We start from the raw sequence: 23658 nt of genomic DNA, 5'->3' as shown, positions 1-23658 counted from the left end.
AGAAAAAAAAGTGTTTGTCTTCTTTGCTTATTCTTCTTCTACACTTTCCGTTCACTCCCTGTGGCTGCACTACAGCGCCACTCCAGACTTGGCATATACATTACAGCCGTTAAACGTCCTCAGCGTCCTCTTTTGGACACACGCAAGTCTTGAAATGCTTCTGTGTGTACGAGATTTGTTTGAGAAACGAAGCCGGCTTTGCTTCCATCTGGAAGGGTAGGCTTTAGTTCTCTGCTTTCTTTCAGTCCTTGTCGAGTCATTGTCATTGTCAATGTCACACCTAGCCGTGTTCCTGTTTGGTTTGTTGCTTTGACTTATGTTTTTGGACATTGTTGATTTTGTTATTTTTGCCAAGTACCTTGTTTGCCTTTTCTTAATTAAATCCCCTTTTTGATTGCATCCCTGCCCTGCTCTTTTTGCTCCCTGCATTTTTTTGACTTGTTTGACGATTGGGCTGGCACTCCAGAGACCGAATAATGGTATACAAACAATAAAAAGTAAATTTTCCATATGTTCACTCAAAGGGGGAAGTGGTGAGCACATTTAAACTCCATTGCTAACTCTAACACTAACCAAAACAGCAGCACCTACTGAGGTGCGTACAAAGTGTCGAATAAATTCAAGTGTGTAGTCTTTCCAGCTGCCTCTCTAATGTTGCAACGAGGATTATGCATTATGTGGAAAGATGTGTATTTGTAGTTCTGCAATTAAATATCAGTTTTGGGTGTGTCCATTTTTATGTTCCACTTATAGTATGTGCTGTCATTTCCACCTAGCCTGCCCCTTTACAATTTGTCTAGGTTCTTGCCATTTCTTACTATTCTCACTATGATAGTCCTCACAGAATAGTGATTCACTCACTTGGCTTCCGTTCAGGATGCATGACTTCTGCTGAGTGTGAATAGTTGTCTGCCTCAATATGTGCCATGCATGATATTGACTGGTGACCAGTCCAGGGTGTAGTCTACCTTTCGCATTAAGTCAGCAGAGATATGCGCTCCTCAAGAGAGTTATAGCTTGACATATTATCTATCTATCTATCTATCTATCTATCTATCTATCTATCTATCTATCTATCTATCTATCTATCTATCTATCTATCTATCTATCTATCTATCTATCTATCTATCTATCTATCTATCTATCTATCTATCTATCTATCCCAGCAGCTAAAGTGTTCGAAAGTGTTAAAATGTCTCCTTGGGAAAGGTGTGTTTGCACTGTAATTCAGCAGTGCAGGTTTTGAAATAAGAAGTTAGTATCTCAATGGTCTTGTTTGTGTGTGGACACCGAGGCGCTGTCCAAGGTGCTGCATGCAGCCCCTCCCCTGCACGAGGGAGTCACGTGGATCGCTGTGTCTGTGGCAGCTCGCAGTCCGCGAATGAGCTCAACCGGGAAAGCACGCCGCACCTCTCCACCTCCACTAAAACTGGATTCTCACTCTTTTGCTCTTCAGCTGAAACCTCATTGTTTTTCCCCATTTTTGTTTTTAATTTCTCTTTTTTTACGTGTTTTTTTTTTCAAGCTGAGGACACAGTGAAAGGAAGCACGTTGAAGGTAAATGCCACCTCAATTTAACTAGACTTAAGTGTGAAAGTCTCCTCGCGCGTATTTTCCGCACGTATTTGATGGATGTGAGATGGCCAACGTGTGTTAGAGGTGCAGTCTCCGTCCCCCATGTTCCTTTTGCGCTAACTATTTAGGTCCGGTACAAGTGTACGCCGGAGCGCAAAGGAAGATGATAATAGCGCAACATTTGATTCCCCTCTTGCCCCCCGCCCTCCACACTTGCGTAAAATTTCAAAAATAAATACATTTATATGTAAAATAATACTCCTTAGCCTCGTCGTCTGCTGCAAGATGTAAAGGTATGAGATGCTGAGTGTGCCGTCGCTCTGGGAAAAAGAAAAAAAAACGCGCATGATGAGCATCGGAATTAACTGTTTACTTGTTAACACCATTTTCAAAAACACAACGAATTATGACGGTTTTTACTCCACGTTGCCGTGAATGTGGGTGCATAAGACTCTTGAGATACGCTAAATGGTTTCATCTTACAAGTAGCAATTTGGTGCAAATACAAAGTGCGCGTATTTTGTTACACAAAAGCGAGCCATTGGCGCACTTTTTTCTTCAAGTATACATTTTTTTTTATTCCCAACGCCATTCGCTATGTTTAAAAAGGCTTGCTTTTAGAGTGATGCAGAAGTAAACATTTTCAGTGAGAATTTGGCTACATGAGAAATTATTATTTTTTGATTGTCACAAAGTGAATCTATTAAAGAAAAGTCTACTAATTGTTGTTGTTGTTTTTTTGCAATTATATTTTTTGATCTATTTTATTTTCTGCATCATACGTGTGAACGATAACTAAGAGAGCAGCGCATCGAGGACTGCTGGGTTAATACATCACAGCAAACTCTAGCAATCTTAAAATTACCATGTAAAAATGCCCCCTAGCGGCAGTGAGTTGTTAAGGGATGATCTAAGGAAGAGCTGATTGGATGCTTAGTAAGAGCTGGGAGGGGATACCATGACATCGTTCCTATATCTTTTATTTTTTGTCTTTTCTTGCCTTGCAGAAAATTCCCAGTATTCCAGAGTCACTCAAAAGTAATTGAGTCGAGATATAAATTTTATTCTTTAAGACTGAATCCCACAGTGTGATGGCACTTCTATCAGGCAGTTTGTTTGTGTTTCTAAACAACTCGTCTGTTCAAATGTTAATCCACTTAATCTTCACACTATGTACTAGGGATGTACGATAATGCGATTTTCAACCGATACCAATAAACCAATAATTTAGAGAGTGCTGAAGTCGATTGAATTTTATTGATATATCTGCTTCAGAGACAACCACTAACTCATTTTGAGTTTGCCAAAAACAAATCAGTCACGTTTTAAAAATGCAACAAAAAACTGTGAGGGTTAAATTTTGGGGAGACACAGTAAAGACAGCCCACACTGCCGACTGCAATGTCACCGTGACGCATCTTCTGTGAACATGTGGTCACGCTCATTATGACATCACAAATATGCGACACTACCATAGGAGAGGGGAGGGGTTGAGGAGTTGGGCACAACTTGAGCCACAACCACAGCAGATTGACCAGCGTGGCAAGTTTATTATTATCGGCGGATTTTTTTATTATCTCGTTTATCTGTATGACGTCAAATTGGTCGATAAGCAGCATATGAATAGTGAATTTTTTTGGAGGGAATATGTGACATTCACGGTAGAGAGGACCGATACTGATCATTAGTAGTCAATGAGGCCGATAAACAATATTTGGAGCCGATGTCCAAGGGAAGATATTGGCATCATGTTTAAAAAAAAATACAAACTCCAATTCTTAACTTTGTTTTAATGTCTGTAAGCATATTTTTACTGAGCAACTTTTCAAATATTGTTGATTATTTTATTATTGTTATTTTTTTTTAAATCTTAGACAATAGACATCTTTTGTTTTAAAACTCTAAGAAAAAGTTCAGGGAGCTTCAATGGTGTCATTAACATGTCTTAAAAATGCTAAACAAGTAAATAGCTCCCTATTGTTTTCTATATAATTTTTTTAAACCATTTCAAATTGTTTTAAATGTTAAATTTTCATTTATCTTAGTTTAAATTTATTATTATTATTTTTTTAAACATCTCATAAAGTTAACAGACAATTTAAATAAACACAGTATTTCCCTCAGTTTTAAATTGATCTTTTATTGGCCATCAGGATAAAAAAAAAAGGGGGGGGGTAGATGTCGATATTCATCAAAATGCTGAATATTAATGGCCGGAAATTAATCGGTTTATCCCAAATTCACAGTGATGAATGCTATGGCTTTCTTGGAATGTGGCTCGATTTACTGTTGCTTTGAATGTCTTGTACTGAGCAGCCAGGACAAAGACATGTGCTGCTTTGAGTTCCATTTCTGGTTCAATGATTACTATCACCTGTGTGTCAACCAATACCTGTTTCTCATATTGAGAACTTATTGTTTCTCTAATTGTGCATTATTTAAAGGTACAGGCAATTGTTGACATAGTTAAGGTAAAAGACTGCTGCTGTATTGACATTTTGTTTCCTTTGCAGAGAACTCGCTTGGACGGACAGACTGCCTCTTTTGACGAGCTCATCAGCCAGTGTGTCTCCATATGGCTTATTTTCACTTTGTTAGAGAGGATGCGGGGTGAAAAGCCCACAACAAGCCTCGCAGTTACCAGCCAAAACCACGTTGGCATGAACATGAAGATTAAGGCTGCAATCTCAACCCGTGTGAAAGCGTGCATTCTCTAACTGGCATCAGGAGGAGCTCTTCCATGATCACAAACAATTTGGCTGTTTGAAGCACTGTTAGTTTACTTTCCAGCGCCATGGCAGAGAGGACCTTGAAACAGATCAGATTATTTTGGTACAAACAACCCCGGCAGTGTTAATATTTTTGTCCCATGAAATAAGTGCTAACTGTTAAAAATCAAACATTGGTGCTTCGATTTGTTTGTTGTACAATGAGACCTTTAATTGCCTGCCTCTTCTCTGTCACAGTCAGCTCAAAGTACTTATGACTTAATCGAAAGGTCCTATAAATACATTCAGCAATCCACATAGATTAGTGTTCCCACAATGGTTGTACAAAAGCATCACAGTGCCCATTTGATTTGGGTCGGGCTGCTCATTTGTGGCTACGTAGAAGTTGGCACTTGTCTGGAGTTTACAGGTGCACAGGGACAGTGGGCTCGCTTCCCAGTTTGGAACGCGTGCTGCGAAAGTGAAATGAGCTTCAACATGAAAACAAAGAGCTCCCACGGGCTGCTGGTTTACTTTGACGACGAGGGATTTTGCGACTTTTTGGAACTCCTCTTACTCAACGGGAAACTCAGCCTTCGTTTTTCCATCTTCTGTGCCGAGCCCGCCTCGGTGATATCCGACACGGCGGTCAACGACAGCCAATGGCACGCCGTCACCATAAGGAGAAACTTTAAGAACACAACCCTGATGGTGGACGATGAGATCAAATGGGTGGAAGTCAAGTCCAAAAGACGGGATATGACCGTTTTCAGCCATTTGTTTGTGGGCGGGATCCCGCCGGAGTTGCGATCGGTGGCGTTGCGACTCACGTCCGCCGCCATCAGGGATCAACCGCCATTCACCGGTTGGATAACAGACATAAAGGTCAACAACACAGCATCTGTCATGGTGGACAGTGAAGGGGTCATGAAGGACCTGTGCGGTGCCGCTAACATGTGCTTAAATGGTGGAGTGTGCAGTTTAATCGACAACAAAGCAACCTGTGACTGTTCTCACACGGGATTCCAAGGAACGGACTGCAGTGAAGGTAAGAAAACATCTGCATCCGTTTTGACTTAAAACGTCTTCTGTCAAAAGCCCCACTCTAGACACGGAGTGATTTTTGAAAATTCAAACTCCCTCCAGGATTAACATACTTTGAGAAGTGAAACAATCCCTTCCTCTACTTAGTGAAGGCCATTTGTTTTGTTCCAGTAATGGGACGTGTGCCATTGATCTGCTGTTGTTTGGAATGAGCGGATCTCCTGCTAGGCCTCATTAGGAAAGCATGCTGGTGCTCTCCATCCCCAAAGGTCTTCTTCCATTCCTAACCTACAGGTCTGCCGGGATCGGTTGACCTATGAAATTAACCCTCCAGTGGCTTGCCTCAGATGCAAAAACCACAAGCCTGATGGAGTAGTAGTCTTAAATACTTTTATTTTCTTCATAAATACAATAGTGTAAAGTGCGTAAAATTAGACAAAATGATGGTGCAAGATTGTCATGATTAGAGATGTTTGATACCAATTTGAGTAGACACCAATACCGATACCAATACACACCACTACTACTTTTGTAAAATTTCCAAAAGAATCAATGATAAATAATTTCAAACAAAGACCTATACTGTATATCCCTGTATAGCATTTTTCTTAAAATTCCATGAAATTAATGGCAAAACCGTTTACTATTTCTGTACACATTCCTACAGAAATTGCATCGTAGTGGCCATCTGTCAGACGTGTATGCCATTAATTCTAAATTGTAAAATGGCCACAAGTACCGATACCTTAACAAGGTAATAAAGCCAAAGCATTTCTTTACAATATGTTGTATGAGCCCCTAGTAGTTTAAACACAGTATTCTGATTGTTATTGTGTTTTTGGAATATGAGTTAATCAGAAAAATCCACCCGTTTTTATCTTTCTCAGAGGGCGGCCATTTTGCCACTTGCAGTCGACTGAAAATGACATCACAGTTGAATGGTCGTTTCCCCGGTACAACTGTGATGTCATTTTCTGTCGACAGCAGATGGCAAAATGGCCGCTCCCTGAGATCGATAAAAATGTGTGGATTTTGATGCTTAACTCATATTCTACAAATGCAGTATGAATCTGAATACAGTGTTTAGACTAGCAGGCTACATAGAACATCATATTCTAAAGAACATTTTTGAGTTGACTTCCCCATTAAAACATGGGCAAGTATCAGCACAGATACCTTGTATGGATATTTGCCCATTCTTAGTCATGATATTGTCAATGGTTTGTCTACAATAACTCGAGCAAGAATCCAAATACTGTCCCATACCCCACCATTGTTTTGGCTACGACACCTTTTGACACCAATAGCAACATCATTTCTCAATGGAACCCAACCCAGGAAAAAATAAAACACAGATTCCTCTCTATATGGACCCAGACCTATTAGTTTTGTTAACACTATTCATCCATAATGGAGTGTGCGGGTTACGTTGTCAAACAACCACAGAGCACTTTTGCTTTTAAATATAAGCATTTACAAAACTAACATGAATTCAACAAATTCATTAGTAAACATAATATCAACACACATTTTGATGTTATTGTGTTCAGAATGAACATTCATTTCTCCATCCAATAGACTTGCATGACCGTCAAAGGAGAGCTTTTGGATTGAGAAAGCAATGATGCATGATGTCATGGCCTGTAACATCCAATCCGATTGCTCTGATGATAATTTAATGTTGTTTTGCGGTGTGCACCGATCGTACGAGGCCCCTCAATTCTCTTGGTACTTTTCAGGGCTTTATATTCTCAACATATTTTCCCATTAGCTATATTTAATGTTTGGATGTTAATTTTCCTGTAGGCCCATTGGAGCATGTAATATTTGGTTAACAATAAGCTCATTAGGTCACATTTGATTGACCTGTAGCTGCAGCCCAAGTTGCTCTCACTGGATTGCCAATAGTTAGTGAGGCATATACAACTCATTAAAATGAAGTCTGCATGTTTGACTTCAACAATATTTGTGAACCTTGTGAAATGGCATCATGAATTCACGGGGCTGTAGATTATGTACGTTTCAAGTCAAGGCAATGGCATGGTTATATAATTGATTAATTATATATGATCATATTTTTTTCTGGTAGTAGTTTTGTACTATAAATAGATTTTTTTGCATTAGGATGCATTTGCACATAATTTAGGGGTGATATATAAAACGTTACTTAAGACTATTGTAGAGACAAAATTGAAATTCAGATTGATCAATACACAGCCAGATAAATCAATAAACTGTAATAAAGTAGCAGCACGGTGGCTGACTGGTTAGCACGTCCGCCTCCCAGTGCAGAGGACGTGAGATCGAGTCCAGGCTTCGGCCTTCCTGGGTGGAGTTTGCATGTTCTCCCCGTGCTTGCGTGGGTTTTCACCGAGTACTCCGGTTTCCTCCCACATTCCAAAGACATGCATGGCAGGTTAATTGAACACTCCAAATTGTCCATAGGTGTGATTGTGAGTATGGTTGTTTGTCTCTGTGTGCCCTGCGATTGGCTGGCAACCAGTTCAGGGTGTACCCCGCCTACTGCCCGAAGCCAGCTGGGATAGGCTCCAGCACCCCCCGTAACCCTTGTGAGGAAAAGCGGTCAAGAAAATGGATGGATGGATGTAATAAAGTAGCAAAACTGTAAAACACAGAACAATAATCATTGCGTAATATACCAAATATTTTGTTTCATTTTATCTTTTTATTTCTCTAACATTATAAACCGAATCAGTAATATATACCTTCAAGCCACCAAATTACGCTTTTCAATTTACCCAAGCATTCTCATCTTAATGCAGCTCTGCTTACCTTTTGATTTTGACTTTCCGACAGTGTTGTCCTGCTGTGGCTTCACCCAGCCTACCTGCCAAGTCATGTACAAAGAAACTCGGTGTAGGGTGGTTATTATGGAAATTAGGTGGGCTGTGATGCTCAAATAAGCAGCCAACAACGTATTTATTTGGTATTTGTCACATTTGATGGGTCGGCAAGAATTCCATAACCCAACTGTTTGCATATGATTATAAAAAGTAGATTGTGCATAACATGGAAAATAATATGTTTTTCCGAATCATATAATACAGAAAAGATATCTGTGTTTGTTTTTCTTCTTATCCAGCCACAACACTGCAAAACGTACAATTCTCCAAAATTCCCCCAGGCTGACATTGTACAAAATAATGCAGGTTATTGAATGCATTCAACAAATTTGATCTGTCATATTTTCTTCTATACAGTATTGTTACAAAACATTAATTTCAGTTTGCTTTATCACCAGCCAACTGCTGAAATGCAAAAAAAGGATGTACATTCATACATTCAAATTCACAGCACTCATTTAACATTGAGACGCGAGCTGGCGTTTTGAACCAAATATTGAATAATAGCGATTTACAATTATGTCAATCAGAATTAGATTCAGCAGCCAAATTGAAAGAAAATATATTTTTACTCGGCAGATCCAAATATGTCAGCGAAGCAAACAAAAGTTGTCCTCCATCTACATCTCATCTCAGCTAATGCAAGCGCACAGATTCAACCTTAAAATACCTTGAAATTTAGACATTACCTGTCCATTAAATCATTTCAAAGCTGCTGTATTACTTTGATCAGATTAAAGGATTACTGGCTGCGCTACAACAACTGTCATCTCTCCCGTGCTCAATCACAAGTGTGCACATTGCATGACTACGCCTGCACAAATCCCTTTGATCGGTTAGAACAATTATTTAAATGCATTGTTGTATAGCTATCGCTTAGTGCTGCGGAATCTGTGCTCCCGTTTCTCATTAGAGAAATAACATAGATGCATTGCCATATTTTCATCATGATAAGATGAAATGATGTTGTCCATTTCATTGCACATTAGCTCAGCATAAATCAGCCCTGGTAAATAAATAAATAAATAAATAAATGAGAGAGCTCCACTAAGAAGATGCAGCACTTTATTTGGTCCATTATCTGATTCATAGGCAGGGTTTTGACTTATGTTGGAGCCAGTCGAGGCTGCCTTGAACAGTAAAAGCATACATATGTGTGCAGTGACCAGGTCATATTTCACAGTCTCAACCAACCTTTACTTCCAATAAAGGAAATGTCATCAATCAACTTGTGCACTGGGGCTGTAGTTGGAGCTATATATTTTCACAATAGTCACTCAGTGCACTTCCTTGCCTCATGAGCTCGACTGTCTGTCTGTGGCTGTTATTGCAGTGCTGCTGGGCTACATTGTGCAGTGTTTTCACGTTGCCGTTCCCTCACTTGTGCGGCTGCAGCAGGGAGCCAATTAGTGTGATTGTTGAATTTGCAGCATTTAAGGTCAATGGCACCTGTTTTTCCAACTGTTCTCTCAGTAGATGTTCATGTTGTTGGGTGATGCCATATTAGTACGGCAGTTGAGCAGGGCTGGGCGATATAAACAGTATATTCAATATAGGCTAAGGTATAAATTTTGCCGAAGGTAGAGATTTTGACTTCACCGACTCACCGCGGTAGCGCATGTTGATGATGTAATTATATGAGGCATAGTGATGATGTCATTTTATCCGCGTCCCGTCAAAATGCACGGCTCGCGCTCAGCGTAACAAATAAGAGTAAATAAATAATCACAAGTGGTTCATGAAGCTTCATTTTCCATCACTATTTGCAACAATTTCAGTCTCTTTGTGTTATATAAAACCTCGATTTGTGCTGTTTACAATGGCCACTTGTGCATGCCCTTGTGATCTTCAAGTGAAATATCAACAATATTTTTTGTTTGCACTATTTTGCACCAGAGAGTGCTGACTTTTGATTTTGATTTGATATTTGCACAATACATGTTGTAATCCAAAGTAAATGTATTATTTCATTGTTTTTCTAATCCATTTAGCTTCTACAGTATAAAGGACTATGTAAACCAGTAAGCACATTATTTATATATAAAAAAAACAACAACACTTACTTCTATACCCTGATATATACCGTTACTGCGAAGGGATGCAGTTTATACCGTGATATAAATTTTGGGCCATATCACCCAGCCCTAAAGTGAGGTGACATTGATCATACAGTTTTCCCTAATTTATCGCATTTAATCACATTGATCTACTTTTACTCTTTTCTACGAACCTTGTAACAGATATTTACTTGACTAAAATCATGAAATATATATGTAAGATAATCAAATAGAACATCTTCTCTTCAAAAACGGTTATAAAACATTTCTTTGATCCTTGAACAATATTCTTCTCCTGTAAAATACAACTAATGAACAAAATGATCAAAACATGACTCAGCTTTACAGGCATCTTTCTTCTATTCTTCTCATACAAACATATTTGAAATGGTGCATCAACTTATGTAGGCTGAATAAAAAAAACAATAGTCATAGACATATATTCTTTATCCTCTGTAAAAAACAATTAATATTAGTCAAGAAGGAGCCACAATGAATTAATCATGAAGCACAAATGGTTAAATTCTTTACTCTCTATTTAATTATATTATTATTTTATGTTTCAAAATTACAATATTCTTGAGTCACAAAGTTAAAAAAATTCAAAAAAGTCAGTTCATTTCAATTGTGAAAAATTACTTGAGATACAAGTCACAAGACAAATTAAATTTGTATATTAAGTCACTACTGTAGAGCAAAGAGAGTAATTGGGTTAAAAAAGGAAATAAAAAAAATACAGTTACAAAAAACTATGTATCAGATGGATGAAATGAAAGAAGACTTTGTTGTGTATGTGACGATACGAAAGCTCAGATATGAATTTCCGTATCAATTTGAACCTACCTTGTCCTATTTTGATTGAGGCTAATATACATACAATACTGTGTACATACAAATATGCAGTGTATATATATTTTTAAAAATACTTATATCTCACCCCATAGAGAGAAAAAACAAATCATGCCAAATGGTACGGAACCCTAAAAAAAATGACACAGTATTTACATAGCAGCCCCAGCTTTCAACATCCTGCCTAAGCATCAGAAACACAAGCTTAGTGCGTCCCTGATCCAAGCCATCCAATGGCAAACTGAGCTGTATGGCTTGGTGGAAATGTACCAATACCTATTAACAGCAACCTAACCTAGTCCCAGAAGTGCTACTAACCCTGTCAACTGACCTCGGCACCAAAGTGGCGGTCTCTCCAGTAAGTTGGCGTACCATATTCTTCCGTAGTGACTCATGCAATCCTTCACACTCAGCTTCACAAATAGAAGTGCTCGAATCTTACAGGAAGTTGCATTTTTCATTTGAATGAGTGCTTCTTACAACGTGCGTCGATCACTGCTCGAGCGCAATCCATATCTGGGAAGGTGTCATTTTCTAGAAGCCAAAATGTGGCTCCACTTGGACAAAAGCAGATTAATAGTACGTTACTGCCTCAGAGTCTAAAGACAGATATTGGGATCAAAAGATTAGAGGTATTTCCTGCGGGATTCCTACCTAGTTTAAATTCAATTGCTAGTGACTGTCAAAGGGTGTTTAGACAATGTTTGACAATTCTGCCTTTTCCTTCTTTGCTTCCATTTTGGTACAGAGCCCACAAACACCTGATATACATATCTAAACTACACGGTTTCTTATTGAGGCTCTTACAGCATAACATTATGTGAATATTTAATTAGTTGAATTATGCATTATACAGTGGATGTGCCATAAGAAAGAGAAACACTGCAAAACAATTTATACAATTACGCCTCCACTTGTATGTCTTGATGAGTACATTTTAGGTTTACATAATTAGGGATAATTTATTAATTTAAAAATGCAAAAAAAGTAAGGAAGTATTCCACATTAGCTAAATTTTCAGATATTATTTTAAAAATGAATGACAATAGTGGATGACATGTTATTGTCCTGTAGACAAATCAATAACCAGTAGCCTCTGCTTGCTGCAACCATCTGGATTGTGGAATTTCATAATGTATAATCATAATTGCAATGTGCAAACATACTGATGTTAAAACATGAATCATCATTTATTCCACATTCCCCCTGAAGTTCTTTGAGGTTGTCAAATTGTAAAACGGAGAGGTACAATCCCCATAGTCCGTTGTAGTGTGGGTTTTGTGTCACACCTGTGCGAGATTTTGCAGCTTAGCTGATTTTACATTGAATTAGTGCTCGTTGAGTATTAAAATCAGCAATTTGATTTTAACAGTGCTTAAGTCAAAACTGTTTTATGTTTCGCCTCTTTGTGTCTTTGTATACTGGAGGAATGTATCTTAATGATAACAGTACTAACAGCTAATCTATATTAAACGCTCTCTGTGCTTTTTATTTCATTTTACCTTTAAATTATTTTAGCAGAAGAGCCGCATTTCAGATGGGATTTGTTACGCATTAGAAATGAAAATCACGACTTTGGTTTCTTTAAGCTACTTCTAAGCACATTTCACAAAGAAAGATTCTTGGTGACAAATGGCGTATATCACTTACACAAAAAGTTGCAAGATCTGTTATATAACATCTGACAAGTTTGAACATTGATTTCTTAAGTCTCCCACCAGGGGAGTGTATTACCATTATTGCATCAAAGAAGAAGTGTCCTTGCTTCTAACTCTATCCTAGATTTGGGCAATCCTGGGATTAAGGTTATAATAACTAGAGTATAAACTGCTCTCATTATCCTGTTGGATCATTCTAAACCACAAGATGTGAAAGAATGACAAGGTCCTTCAGCACATCTGCTCTCGGAAATCCCCCTCGATCTGTTTGGTCTGCCTCTCTGAGAAGATGGACTATTGTCAGCGCGGCGCTGGACTATTGTCACGCCATCTGCTCAGAACATACAGTCCTAGCTGCATATCACGCAAACATATACGTATATACACAAACCCAATTCCCAAAAAGTTGGGACACTATACAAATTGTGAATAAAAATTGAATGCAATTATGTGGAAGTGCCAAATTTCAATATTTTGTTCAGAATAGAACATAGATGTCAGGTCCAAAATTTTAACTGAGAAAATGTATAATTTTAAGGGGAAAATATGTTGATTGTAAATTTCATGGTCCCAACAAATCTAAAAAAAGTTGAGACAGGTTGGAAAATAAGAGGCTGGAAAAGTAAATTGCACTAATAAAAAAAACAGCTGGAAGACCAGTTACCACTAATGTGGTCCATTGACAACTTGATTGGAGTATAAAAAGAGCTGTGTGTGTGTGGCAGTGTCTCTCAGAAGCGAAGATGGGTAGAGAATCACCAATTCCTCCAATGTTGTGCAGAAAGATAGTGGAGAAATATCAGAAAGGTGTTTACCAGCGAAAAATTGCAAAAAGGTTGAAGTAATCATCATCTACAGTGAATAACATCATCTAAAGATTCAGAGAATCTGGAACAATCTCTGTGTGTAAGGGTCAAGGCCAAAAAATCATACTGGATGCCCATGATCTTCGGGCCCTTAAACGGCACTGCACCGCAAACAGGAATGCTTACTGTAAGGGAAATCACAGAAAGGGTTCAGCAATACTTGCAGAAAACATTGTGGGTGAACACAAACCACCGTGCCAGCCGCCGTTGCCAGATGAAACTCTACAAAACAAAGAAGAAACCATTTCTAAAGCAGACCAATAAAATTGGGTTTGTGTGTATATATATACAGTGAGGAAAATAAGTATTTCACCCCCTGGTGATTTTGTGAGTTTGACCCTTTACAAAGAAAGGAACGGTCTATAATTTTCATGGTAGGTTCATCTTAACAGTGAGAGACAGAATATTAAAAAAAATCCCAGGAAATCACATTATATTAATTTTAAACATTTATTTGACTTTTATTGAGGAAAATAAGTATTTCACCCCCTAGCAAAACATGACTCAGTACTTGGTGGAGAAACCCTTGTTGGCAAGCACAGCGGTCAGACGTTTCTTGTAGTTGGTCACCAAGTTTGCGCAGATCCCAGGAGGGATTGTGGCCCACTCCTCTTTGCAGATCCTCTCCAAATCCTGAAGATTTCGAGGCTGTTGCTTGGCAACTCGAAGCTTCAGCTCCCTCCACAAGTTCTCTATAGGATTAAGGTCTGGAGACTGACTAGGCCACTCCATAACCTTAATGTGCTTCTTCTTGAGCCACTCCTTTGTTGCCTTTGCTGTATGTTTTGGGTCATTGTCATGCTGAAACACCCATCCACGACCCATTTTCAATATCCTGGCTGAGGGAAGGAGGTTCTCACCCAAGATTTCCCGGTACATGGCCCCATTCATCCTCCCCTCGATCCGGTGAAGTCGTCCTGTACCCTTAGCAGAGAAACAGCCCCAAAACATAATGTTTCCACCACCATGCTTGACGGTGGGGATGGTGTTCTTGGGGTCAAAGTCAGCTTTTTTCGCCCTCCAAACACGGCGAGTCGAGTTGATGCCAAAGAGCTTGATTTTAGTCTCATCTGACCACAGCACTTTCTCCCAAGCCTCCTCTGAATCATCCAGGTGCTCATTGGCAAACTTCAGACGGGCCTGTACATGTGCCTTCTTGAGCAGGGGGACCTTGCGGGCACTACAGGATTTCAATCCATTACGGCGTAGTGTGTTACCAATGGTCATCTTGGTGACTGTGGTCCCAGCTGCCTTGATATCATCAACAAGCTCCTGCCGTGTAGTTCTGGGTTGTTTCCTCACCTTTCTCATGATCCGGTTCACTCCACCAGGTGAGATCTTGCGTGGAGCACCAGACCGAGGGAGATTGATGGTCAATTGGTGTCTTCCATTTTCTAACTATCGCACCAACAGTTGACTCCTTTTCACCCAGCTGCTTGCTAATGGTCTTGTAGCCCATTCCAGCCTTGTGCAGGTCTACAATCTTGTCCCTGACGTCCTTAGACAGCTCTTTGGTCTTGCCCATTGTGGAGAGGTTGGAATCTGATGCATTGATTGATTCTGTGAACAGGTGTGTTTTTAAACAGGTAACGGGAACTTAATTAGGAATACCAATTAAGTAAGAGGACTAATGTGTGTGCCTCCTGGTCACATGACCGGTCTGTGGGAGCCAGAATTCTTGCTGGTCGGTAGGGGGTGAAATACTTATTTTCCTCAATAAAAGACAAATAAATGTTTAAAATTAATATAATGTGATTTCCTGGGATTTTTTTTAATATTCTGTCTCTCACTGTTAAGATGAACCTACCATGAAAATTATAGACCGTTCCTTTCTTTGTAAAGGGTCAAACTCACAAAATCACCAGGGGGTGAAATACTTATTTTCCTCAGTATATATATATATATATATACAATTGAATCATTGTTCGCCATGTAGTCATAGTACTTTTCCATTTCCAGCAGCAGATCATGTCACATATTCCGTCCATTTATTTCCACTCTTCCCATTGCTTACAATAATGTAGGAGACAATGAGCTATTATAATACTACCGACTCCGGTCAGGTCAGAAGATGCATTAAGGCTACAGTGCTTAAAGATGAGGCCTCACTAAAACTCTTTACTCTTGATTTTGGGACAAATTGTAATTTGACAACAGATTTTGACCTTTGTTTGAAGGCTCACATATGTTCTATTTATATGTCTTGGACCTTCGTGCTCCATTTATTCAAATATGTTTTTCTATATTTTCCATTGGCTTTATTGCCTTGTGCTATTTTACATTCTCATATGCCGAGGACATATGTCTGATTTGTATTTCGTAATAATTCAAACATGAGTCCTTGTTCTATCTGGGTTTATATTAGATCAATCCATCATTCCTAATCTTCCCTGTTGTTGTTTGTGTAAGACCACACAATGAATGCATTCTGAATTACAAACAACCTTCTTATCATTTGCATGTAGTTAAAAGAGATACCTTACTGCATAAAAATAGGAAACAAGGAAATCATCTGATAAGTTAATTTTCAGGAACTACTTTCCTAGTTTTCAGTTTAGTCTACTTTAGTTAGGTTTTGTATGTAGACCAATATGGCAAATTGTGAAATGTTTTTAGTGACAAAATAAGAGTACGCCAGCTCAGACCACATTTAACCTGGCCAGCGTAGACAGCACATCTAACACACATAGCACATCTATTGCATTCATATATGTGAACGGCGGGCATCAAACCTTCTGAATAATTGCATTAAATAAATCATAATAATAAATAAATCATCCTACTTGGTATAGCTATGGGGGCAGGGGGTCTCACGGCGCTCACTACTTGGTGCAAATGTGCTTTCACCATAGTGACACTCTAGTGTGTGACTCGCCCGCCGTAGAGAATGAAAGAAGCTACTTTGATTGGTGATTGGTGTCATGTTTGACGTCGGCTGTGACCACTCGCACTGTGGTGCAGCCCCTATTCTTGCAGGTCCGCCGGCCTGCACTCAACTGCGAAAATACCAACATCGGATTCAACTCGCCTCAATGCAGAGATACACCATGCGCTACACAGGAGTAATGCCAATCACACAAAGAGCCTATAATGTTAACACTATGTAGAAAACTACACAAAGTTAGTTCTAGTTAATTTAATTTGAGTAGAATTTGTGTAGGTCTGATATACAATTGTATAACTTGATCAATATGATAGTTTGGCTATTTCTCAGATTGTATTCTGCATGCAGAAATAATGCTTTCCTATCTCTGCCTTCATTTGCTCATCATCTAGCCAACTGAACCAAACGGGCACATTTACGTCAAGCTTCTCTCTGTCATGATTAACTGCGTATTACAGTAATGAAATAATTCTTTTAGCCATTCATCTTTCAGTGTTTCAATTTTAGGTTTTGTTCAAACTGACCTACTTTTCGTTTTTTTTTAATAATAACAGCATGACAAAACTGCTTCAGTTTGAGGCTATTTAGATATTAAACTCGGATATCATAATATTTAACATGATTTAACATAGTTTCATGAAATTATTCAATGAATGTTATCATTTCCTGATTGGGCATTGTAGCAACTAGGAGTAGGCATTGAACTCTATTATTCATTTAATTGCACTTTTGCACCTAACACCATGACCTGAAATCCGTTTTGGAAATTAAGGTTACAATATGATATTGTATTCATTGTCTTGAGTAAACAACCAAGTAGGAAGCTTAAAGAAGATCGATTATTTTTCTCCAAAGCCAACACAAACAGTACCATGATTATTGCTATCTTCTGTTGTTCACACAGTCATTTCAAAATGGCTTTTTAAGCTACAGTACCACAGATTTCCCAGCGATGTCGAACTCACTCACGATTGTGTGTATTGCTCTGCTTTCTTAGACACCGCAGTGCATTAAAACATTAACTTAAAAGAAGAAGTCTACTTCATGACTTCAGACTTGCTAAAGAACGAGATCCAGGAAGTAAAAATTAAGTCTACATTTGGAATACAATGATTTGATTATATATAAGGCAAGATAGGAAAAAGCTGCAAATAACCAAGCAGCTCTATTGGGGTTTTTCGTGATTCTTCATGCATCTGAAGCAGAAAGCCTGTTAACACATAAAAAATAAAAAAATAAAAATAAAACAAACTTGTACTTAAATAATAATATTTTTTTTATTTTTACTTTTTATTTTGATTTGATTTTTATTGATATATTTTTTCTATTTTAAATGACATTTTCTACTTAAATAACTCAAAATGTCCATAGTAACATAACATTAATACATCGTATAGATACTCAATTACTACCAGGGATTAACACATTGATAACCAATGACTGACATAATCAAAACATTGGGATCAATGCTAACTTTATTTTGTGAATGTATGTAATAACTTTTCTTGAACATTTTAGGCTCTTCTTCTGCTTCATTGTTTGGCTTGTTCCCTTTACTAAAAAAGCTCTCCAAACAGTTTTTTTTTTAACTCAGTTTTGCTACCTTGTGGGATTTTTGTTCTTTTTTTCTGTATCAAGTAGTTTTGAAGAGCGTTTTGACAGAGGCACAGGCGGATACAAAAGAATTTCAAAATTAAACTTCTTTCAGACCCTGATGATCAATACTAGCGGTACTGGTCCGCGGCACGGTGGTTTGGGACCCATTTATGAAAGTGCTCAGCAGAACCCTACACAGCAGAGAGTTGTTCATCCAACACAGCAGGGAAGAAACCACACTCGCAATGCACCATGACAATCTCAACTCAACTTAAAGTAGGTGTGTAGATATAAAAGGCAAGACGTAAAAAACAAAGTCTGAAAGTAAAACTACCAGAGCAAATAAGGCAAGGAAGCCAAACAGTGCAAACTAAAAGAAACATGCTGCAAAACAGGGCACACATTCAATAAATAGACAAATTACAGTTGCCACAATATACTGTATTTGTGACATCACAACCTTCCATTCTGATTCCTATTTCACTGTCTTTTACACAAATAATAGTACATAAAAACAATTGTTGTTGTTGCTATTTTCCAAGTATGGACTACAAGCCTTCAGGGTGCAGTTAAGTTCTTAAGAAGGCTCATTTGAAAGCAGAACGTGTCATCATCATATTAGGAAAATGACTTTAGTGATCCCAGGTATTACTGTGGCTTCAGAGGGCGTGCAAACTGAAAGACAAAGACAATATTATCTAAAGTCTTAAAAACACATCATCTTCTTGCAACATGAGGGAAAGCTGTTATAGCTGCAGCGAAATAGTCATCAATTTTCATTCCCTGTAAATGTACAGTAAATGCAATGTGCCCCAATACGTTTTTTTTATTGTTAAAACAAATGGGGCAGAACAAACAAACAATTTATATAACCTTCCTCAATTTGTTTTCTGTCATTACATGCCAGATGTTTCTTTCAATTAAAGCGGCACCTTGCCTTTCCAATGTAATTATTGTACGCACTTTACAAGTTTCACTTGGAAAATGATCAGCGGTGCAAGATGCAGATTGTGTGTGATAGACAGCAGAGTGCATTTTGGTGTAGTGTTACCGGCACAATAGCGCTAGGATCACTTTGACAAGGGGATTAAATGGATTTATGTCTCTGGATTAGAATGTAACCAGCTGGGTACATTTGTGAAAGAAAGTGTGTGGAGTGTGTGTGTAAGAGAGAGAGAGAATGTGAGAGATTTGTCTTATTTTAATGGTGATACTGCTTTAGAATGTAGCACAATGACATGATATCGGTGGCATCTAAAGATCATAGGGATTAGATTTTTACAACATTATTTCACACATTTTTAGCTTTTATTTATCACTGATGCGATTTTAGTTTGCATCAATGTTTTAAAGAAAAATAAGCAAACAAGACTTATGTCATAAAGTGAAGTTCTATGCAACCCCACAAGAGTAAACAAGGCATTGGGATTAAGATTGTGTTTGTGGAGTTTGGTAGCAAAAGCCACTCATTTTTGTCCATCTTAGAAAGCAACCATTTTGACAATTTCTGTTAATTTAAAGGGCGCGTTTGGAAATACACTAAAGTCGTTATTTTCCAGTAATTTTAAAATGCACCAGTGTGTTAAATCGTATTTATTACCGTTTAAAGGTATGACTCAGTGCTAATCAACTCACTAGCCCACAAAGGTAGCCAACGTCAACGTTTATCCGCCTAACAATTAGCACATTAAGCAAACCCCAGACCTAGCGCCACTAAAGCCCAAACGAACGGAAAAAAGTTCGTAACTTACCAACTTGAGAAATATACACGATACGCGAATGGTGAATGATAACGTTTATATCCCCCGTCAGGCCACAACACTCGCATCTGGCGCACCGTGTCCCCGGTCGGAGCGCTTAGTACACGCACTGGCACGCCATTTTTGGTGCACTCTGAATTTCCGAACGACAAATTTGAGCAACACGCTGAGTTTCCAAACGGTTGGATTGAACCAGTGCATTCTCGGAGCTCATTTCCGAACGAGCCCAAAATGACATCACAGTTGTTTAGGGCGACCAGTCACGGCTCATGTGTTTTCTGAAGCTGAGCCATGATTGGTCGTTACCTGAGCCCTGAACAACTGTGATGTCATTTTCAGGCAAACGGTATCAAAACGATTGGATTTTGTTGCTAAACTCATATTCCACAAATGCAGTATTAACCAGAATGCCGTGTTTAGACTATTGAGGACGCATGCAACATATTATTGCGAGAAAAGTTTTGTGTTAACTAAAAAAAAAAATTCTACATTAGTGCTGTAATTTTACAAAAATAAAGTTGCTGAATTCAGAAAAAAAAAGTTTACACACACATTACAATAACCCACACTACTCCTTTTATCTTTTTAAAAATGTGAAACCCATTTGTATATACATCACTACTGTAATGTCCAGCCTTTCAAATATAGTGAAATGAAGGCATCATTGTTAATGTCTTTGTCGGTCTTTGCAGTGTTTTACATCATCGTATGTTTGCTTTACAAGTTTCATCGTCATGCTTTGCTTGGATGCTTTTTCAGTAAGTCTTTTCTTCATCAAGCTTTGTGAACAAATGTTCAGATGACCAATCAGTTGAACTTGAAATGAAGCATTTCCACAAAGTTGCATTTGTGCTTGTAAAATATATTTGCAAGGAAAAAAGTGCACCTTATTTTTTATTTTAATGAGGCATAGACAAACTGGCCAACTGAAACAGTCGGGTGCTCCGTTGTTTTGCAATTTGTTCACAAAGCTTTGATGTAAATGTTTTTGTGCATGGTGTCTGAGGGGGAACCAGTGACAATGGTAAGTTTTGGGCTCAAATGATCGTTTGAATTTGGGCAACAAAGCATTTTAAAGAGGTAGGAATTTGTTTTTGTCGTTTAAATTGATCTTTGCTGTGTTTCCCCATTGTTTATAACTGGACTGATTTATTTTAATTAGCATTAAGTCGACACTGCATGTGTTACTGAATTTATCATTTTAGTGTTTCATTAGAAAATAAACTCATATAATGACTTTAGATTTATTTAAGGCAAGAATCAACATTGGAGAAACCACATAATGACTGACTGTTTTGCTTTTTTATAGGCAGTCTATCGGGCCTTAAACATCTCATTTTGCATGCATCCGGCTGCATTTTTTAAAATTAAGCATGCATATTATAAGATATTCTTTCCGTAGACACCTTCATTAGTGTGCCACATGATTTTTTTCACACACCCCAAAAATAACACGTTAACAATTGCCTGTTCTGACACGTTGGATTCATTTATCACAAATATATTTATTAAGGGTCTTCTTTGCTTTTTTTCTGCAATGCATTTCATTACAAGAGTAGCTTTTTATTCGGAAAAAAAATATATCTTTAGTGCCGTGAATTAAATAGAATTTGAAGTCCTTCATGCTTAAATAAATGAATTAAAGTGCCCCACATAACACAATGAGTAAGTCTTAAGATGTGCTTTATAGCCCCTAAGCATTATGCCTCATAGCCTTTTTTATAAAGTCATTTAACAGTGTTGCTGGATGTTTTATCAGCCTCTAAAATGTTTCAGACAATGTATTACTTTTACATCAGATGAACTAATAAGGGATGGCACCACTAGTGTTCAACCTTGTTACGTATAAATAAGGATGGGAAAGATGTGCAAAATAAGAAATTTAGGTCACTTGCATGTGATTTTACTATGCCTTGCATGCTAGCATGCAACGGCCAGTCCTCGTCTGCATGCTGCTTAATGAATGTCTTCCTTTCTTTCTCTTTGCCTGCCCGTGCTTCCAGAAGATAAATATACCGAAGGTGGGTATAATAAAAGCTTTCAGCTCCTGCTAAAGCGGGTGTGCAAATGTGAATAGTGATGGACACTCAGAAGAATGTTAGCAAATGTTTTGATGCAGGCAACTGCTGTATCGGTGTTGTTGAAATGGTAAGTGGATGATCAGGTTGTGATCAGTGCCTCCACTAAGGTTTCTAAGATGGTATTTTTTTGTAAAGTTTGATTCAAAACCGTGATGGTTAATTTCTACTTTATAATCGTTGCAGTACAGGCCCTTGACGTGAGTTCACAAGTTAAGTCTGCCATATTTCATATACACAACTGTCTGACATCCCAATGTGCTCCCATATAAATATCAATGGCGAAGAAAGAAAAACAAATTGCAAATGATTAACATATAATTTCATTTAATAATTATACAGCACAACCAACAGGCCAAATCTGTTGTTTATTTTCTTTTTTTAATAAATTAAGTTATTTCTATTAGTATAACCTATGCCAGGTATCTGTATCGTGCCGATACCAGCCTTATTTTAAGGTATTGGTGTCCGTGGAGGCTGCCAATACCAGCCACCGATACTTAAGGCAAACACAATCTGAATAAAACTTCCTCTGCAGTAGTTGGCGCTATAGCACTGCGGTTTGACACATCGACAAAACATCATATGCTACAAACGAAAGGTCTCTGTTCACAAATTTTTTGTCATTGTGTTAAGTTAAAATTATATATCAAAAGTACTAGAGGTATAAGTGAAAACTGAAAGACTGGATACTCAGTTTTATCCTTTTACATTTTTACATGACTTTAAAATGCTATTAAATTCACTATCGTTGTGTGCAGAGGTTGCAAAGCCAAACAACTTGATTTGAGGTGGATTGAAGAATTTCTTACAGATTTTATGAGGAAATTCTCTTTTGTTTGGCTTTCACAAAAACACTGGTGCTTACGGGTAAAACAAATGGCTAATATCTGGACACAAGCAGTTTTTCATGACTATATTTCTGCAAAAAGTGGCCTCCACGTGAATAAAAACTCTTATTTGCAAGGTCATCCACTTAGAGTAGACCAAAGCAAACCCTTTTTCTCCTCAGGAAACAAACCGAGCCAGTCCCTGAGTAATTCGAATCTGGATATTGATTCCCTTGTACAGTATTAAATATTATCTTATGTTGAGACAATGTTTTAGTCACCTTCCAATCAATTGACAGGGACCACTCCACAATGTTGTTTGCATTCATGCTCATTTTCCTGGAAACAATACACATTCGGATTAGTTCTGTCCGTCCTGCTTTGGCACATTTTCCTCGGTATTTTGCCATTAAACTTATTTTATTTTTTGAAGTTTTGAAGTCTAGGTTTACCTCACATGTACTATAATATATATATATATATATATATATATATATATATATATATATATATATATAATTTCAACCAAACGCCATTATTTATTGGTTAAATGTAATTTATATCCAAATACAGTATAATTTCATTAACATTACTAATACCATGTTTTATTTGGCACCTATAGTGGCGGCCACAATATTTGTGCTTGTGTGACCAGATTGATCATAGTTATTCTATTCTTCACATTCAAATTGATTTTGTGTCCATATGATGCATGGATGACTCATTTAAAGTCATGGTAGGGGACCTCTTCACTCTGGATGAGAATCTGTGCGTTTTAAATCTGGGATACGATGAAACATGAATGAAGATGTTTGAATGAGTAAGTAGCCAATGACGCATTCCAACTGTGAATGCTCATCAGGCTTGACCCTGTACGTGCACACCCTCC

At 38.0% G+C, this 23658-nt stretch overlaps 1 protein-coding gene across 26 annotated transcripts in view; it reads left to right on the top strand.

Moving 5' to 3' along the window:
* Positions 1–1385: 1385 nt before the first annotated feature.
* The window catches only part of LOC144061055 (neurexin-1a-like), a 236971-nt gene continuing 214698 nt past the window's right edge, over positions 1386–23658 (top strand). For 14 of the 26 annotated variants that reach the window (XM_077581082.1, XM_077581077.1, XM_077581075.1 and 11 more), the window contains exons 1-3: positions 1386–1557; positions 4089–5331; positions 21865–21882. In XM_077581082.1, coding sequence (XP_077437208.1) covers positions 4620–5331; positions 21865–21882 — 730 coding nt within the window. In that variant the 5' untranslated portion in view covers positions 1386–1557; positions 4089–4619. The remainder of the gene's footprint in view (positions 1558–4088; positions 5332–21864; positions 21883–23658) is intronic. The other 12 variants (XM_077581088.1, XM_077581087.1, XM_077581100.1 and 9 more) reach the window with 1 other exon arrangement.

The sequence above is a fragment of the Vanacampus margaritifer genome, chromosome 12 (genome assembly GCF_051991255.1).
Source record: "Vanacampus margaritifer isolate UIUO_Vmar chromosome 12, RoL_Vmar_1.0, whole genome shotgun sequence".
NCBI classification, from domain to species: domain Eukaryota; kingdom Metazoa; phylum Chordata; class Actinopteri; order Syngnathiformes; family Syngnathidae; genus Vanacampus; species Vanacampus margaritifer.
Note: the sequence above shows the minus strand (reverse complement) of the source record. Positions and strands in the feature narration are given on the sequence as shown.